The sequence below is a fragment of the Mesoplodon densirostris genome, chromosome X (genome assembly GCF_025265405.1).
Source record: "Mesoplodon densirostris isolate mMesDen1 chromosome X, mMesDen1 primary haplotype, whole genome shotgun sequence".
Lineage (NCBI taxonomy): Eukaryota > Metazoa > Chordata > Mammalia > Artiodactyla > Ziphiidae > Mesoplodon > Mesoplodon densirostris.
The window spans coordinates 98,459,336-98,463,741 of record NC_082681.1 but is presented as its reverse complement, the minus strand read 5'-3'; the positions used below and the strand labels follow the sequence as shown (position 1 = coordinate 98,463,741).

The following is a 4,406-nucleotide window of genomic DNA, read 5'->3' as shown; positions in this document are numbered from 1 at the left end:
GAAGTGCCTTGACGCCCTGGAAGTAATTGCCACCAAAAAAAAAAAAGTCGCCACCACTCTTCTCCGGAGCTCGCTGAGGGGTTGCGCGCCGAACCAATCCTTCAGTCGATCCTGGATCTTTGTGACTTTTCCAAATAGTTTTGAGATCACAAACTCAGTGGAAGGACTTTGACATCTCTGGAACACGGAGAACTGTGATGGGCGAGTGAAAGAAAGGAGAAAGTTCCCTAAGCCGCGGGAGTGGGAGCGGGAGCGGCACAAGGTAAAGGACCACAGGAGCGGCACTTAGGTAGGATCCCCCAGCAAACGCGGATGCCTCTGGGGGCCCAGTGACGTGGCCTCCTCCAGCCAGCCAGCTTAGGGCTCTGCATTACGTTCTGGGGAGCCTAGCCGCCCGGGTGCCCGAAAGCTCAGAAGGAGGTCCTTGTGGCCTTCAAGCCGAGGTTTCCTGGGCTTCATCCTGTCAGGGAAATTCCACCTCCTCATTTTACTTCTCTTTATACTCTTCCCCCCATTCCTCAGGTTCGCGTGTGGGTGGAGCAACCTCCAAAGACTACCTGATTCGGAGCACGCCGGGTTCCTCTCGTCCGTGGAATCGCCTCAGCGCCATCCCCTTTGTGCTTTGCCAGCCCCGTTCTAGAAGAAATGGCTTCTCCAGAGGATGCCTACAACCTGACAGGTATCTCCAAAGATAGTTTCTATAGCTCTGTAAACCCTAAATTTGCAGCCATAGCTGAGGGTCAGAATAATGAGACTGGGGAAGCAGACGAGGGCCAGAGAAGCTGGGCTAGACAGCAAGACCAAGGCTCTTCAATGATATTTGTGAAGGCGATCCAGGGCATTCTGGGAACATTGATGGCAGAAGGAGAGGCTGCCACTAGTACAGAATGGAGCACAAGACAGCAGCCCAGCTCTGGAGGAAGATCAGCCACGGATGTCCCCTTTTCTGCTCCTCAAAGAATAGTGTCTGCCTCAGAGGTCAGAGAGAAGATAGAGATCAGCGACTTCTGTGACAGGAGAATGATGGTACATCGTGAGAAGCCACTTGGTGACCCAGGGGCACTCATTTTTGAAGAAGCCTCTCCAGCCCTAAAATTTCTAGGCGGACCTGACTATCATTCACAAATCCAAAAGCATCAAGGTAAGAGTATGGTAATTGAGCACCCTTCTTCAGGAGGTGGCTGGTCTGACGTGGATGAGATTTCTGCCCTCAGATTCCCTCAGGAGGAGCCAGTCTCACTCAGTCCCGCAAGAATTTCAACGCCTCCATCCTTCACAGCTGAGCCTTTCATCTACTGGCCTAATTTGTATAGTGGTCCTTGGCATGACTCTGTCAGCTACTGGCCCAGTAGTCCCAAGCCTCCTTGCTCTTTCTTCATGGGCGGCAGCAGCAGCAGCAACACATCCCAGGCTGGGAAGAGCAGCCAGAGTTCCTTGAGTGGTCATACCTTCAATCTTCCAGTGTACTCCTCAACCTGGCCCGGAGAACTGAAGGCATCAGAAGATCAGTCTCCGAATTCTCATTCATTTCATTTCTCTACAAGTTCAGAAGCTGGGATGAAGGAGAGGAGACACCATCTCCAAGAGGAGACACCATCACATTCTTGGGGAGGACATGCATCTTGTTCCCTGCCAAGGAGCCACTGGAAACAAAACCTACAGGAGGGTTTCATTGATACCCATTGTCACCTGAACATGCTCTATTCCAAGTTGTCTTTCAAAGGGACGTTTAACGAGTTCAGAGAAGTCTATAGCTGGTCCTTCCCTAAGGAATTTCACGGGTGCATCACTGATTTCTCTGATCCTCGCACACTGAAGGATGGTCTATGGGAGGAGCTGTTGAAAGAGGATCTGGTCTGGGGGGCCTTTGGTTGTCACCCCCATTTTGCACGTTACTACCAGTTGTATCATGAAATCGATATTGTGCAAGCCTTACAGCACCCCAAGGCTGTAGCATATGGAGAAATTGGCTTGGATTACTCCCATAAGTGCAGCACACGTATCCCACAGCAGTGCAAGATATTTGAGAGACAGCTGCAGCTGGCTGTGTCTCTAAAGAAGCCCGTGATGATCCACTGCCGAGGAGCTGAGGAAGATCTGATGGTCATCCTGAAAAAATATGTGCCCTCTGACTACAAGATCCATAGGCATTGCTTCATTGGCAGTTACGCAGTCATCAAGCCCCTTCTGGACTACTTCCCCAACATGTTTGTGGGCTTCACTGCAGTCCTGACTTACCCTAACGCCTGGGGGGTCCGGTATGCTGTGAAACACATCCCACTGGAGAGAATCATCGTAGAAACCGATGCTCCCTACTTCCTCCCTCGTGCAGTTCCCAAAAGCCTTTGCCCGTTTGCCCACCCAGGCCTGGCCCTGCATACGGTTCGAGAGATTGCCAGAATCAAAGAACTGCCACTCTCCCACACCTTGGCCACCTTACGAGAGAACACTAGACGCCTCTACAATATTTAAGCAGAGAGGGCACAGTCAGGAGTCTTCCAGAAAAGGGAGACCAGCAGGCTGACAACATAGACTTGGTTTGAACTCTGCCTGTGTCCCAGGTCAAGGATGTGTCTGGCAAGCCCATTGGAACAGAAGAAACCAGGACAGGATGTTCTCCGCAAAACTTCTTCATGAGACTCCTGCTTCTGGCTGGTAGGGTGGGGTGCAGTGGGATGGGAGGAAGACTAAGGGGAACTGCCCTTGATGTTATTAGGGGTTTCCTTCCCTCCCAGTTGTGCCAGGGTAGTCAGTAGAGAAGAAAGAGTTCCATAAGGTTCTGGTTTGCTAATCCAAATCCCCGTTCTCTGCAGCCTGTGTTTCTGAGCAGTTGGTGACTAAAGTCACCCACCTACTTGTCTTTGAAAAAAAAAAAAGCAAGGAATGTTGAATTTTAGAAGTGAGCTAGGTGATTTGTTCCGTTTGTTCCCAAAATGTATTTGTTATTATAGGAATTCTATAGTCCATATGGGTTGTTATTAAATTTATAAATTCAGTGACTGTTCAACTTGCAATTTCTTATTTCTAAAGATAAACCAACAGTAGCATTTCATCTAAGAGGAAGTGAATTTAGATAAAAATTAGTTAATAGTCATCATGTGCCAGGGAGGGCTGTGGGGGACCTTAGAATCGATGGGAGCCAAATCGGTTGAATTTTACAACCACTGAGGAGATGAGTTTTGAATCTGAACTGAACTCCCTTCCCACACTTGGATAATTCCAAAGCTCTTCAGATAACTAGCATACTAGTAATAGCAACTCTTCATTCAAATTGCTCTGATTCTTAACAAGGCCCAAATGTATATCACTTAGAAATACCATTCTCCACAAGGGCAGAAACAGAGAAGAGCTTCAGCTGCCCATTTGGCAAACAGCCTTCCTCCTTGAGAAATTAAAATGAACTCACATTTTAAGGAAAACATTTGAGTTAGGAAATTCAGCTTTGCCATCCAAGGCACACACCTAAGTCTAGGAGTCCGATTACTGGATGAGAAATTCCATTTTTAAAATGGAAAATCTCTTTTACTCTTGAAAACTAAATCAATGAAAAGAGGCCCAGCATACTTCAGACTTCTCTAGTTTCCTTTGTGCCTATTTATGAGGATCCAGAAAAATCAGCTGGCTCCTCACCATCTGGTTCTCAGCTCAGAAGTCTCCTCCACAGAGAAGCCCTCCCTGACCACCAGTCTGTAAGTGTTCACCTCACCTGGGAGGAAAAAATCCTGGACTTACTATTTTGATTTAATCCTAGCACTTAGCCCTGTCTGAGATTGTGTTGTTAATAGATATGTGTGTTCATTGGTTATCTTCCCCACTATATTGTAAGTTTACAAGCTTGTCAGTCTCGTTCACACTGTACATACACCCGATGTTAGAAGAGTGCCTGGAACGGAGCAGGCACTCAGCAAAGATTTCTTGGATTAACATACGAATGAATAACTAACTTCATTAACACCTGGCAGTTAATGATAGTATTTGGGCGAGGTGGCAGATATTAGTAAGAGAATAGAGTAATAAGCCATCCTAGTTCTAGCATTCCTCTTTAATTTACAAGGCAAGGCAAGGTTGAAAGGCCACCTATATTCTGCAGGTAGATGTAATCCATAATAAAAGAAATAAATGAAAAAGATCAAGCTCTACCAGGAACTTGACAGTTCATATTTCCTATAAATAACACTGAATATAGCATAGATTTCCCCTTTGTTGGGAATCCAGTCTTTTGAGAAGAAGAAAGCCATGGCTGAAGTGCTTCACTTTCCTTAGTAGAACAAAAGAAGCTGATGCAGTGTTAAAGGTGCAACTTGATTATATTTTTCAAGACAGAAGACGTTCAAAAATTAAGCCAATGTTTTGAGTTAGGAAGGTTTTTTTTTTCCATTTAATGTACACTTTAAATAGACATTGTT

The 4,406-nt window shown here is 46.4% G+C and overlaps 1 protein-coding gene across 1 annotated transcript; it reads left to right on the top strand.

Moving 5' to 3' along the window:
• Nucleotides 1-645: 645 nt before the first annotated feature.
• Nucleotides 646-2,472, top strand: LOC132482643 (putative deoxyribonuclease TATDN2). The gene has a single exon (XM_060087956.1). It carries the CDS (start codon nucleotides 646-648, stop codon nucleotides 2,470-2,472), a length of 1,827 nt encoding a protein of 608 aa, XP_059943939.1.
• Nucleotides 2,473-4,406: the final 1,934 nt, after the last annotated feature.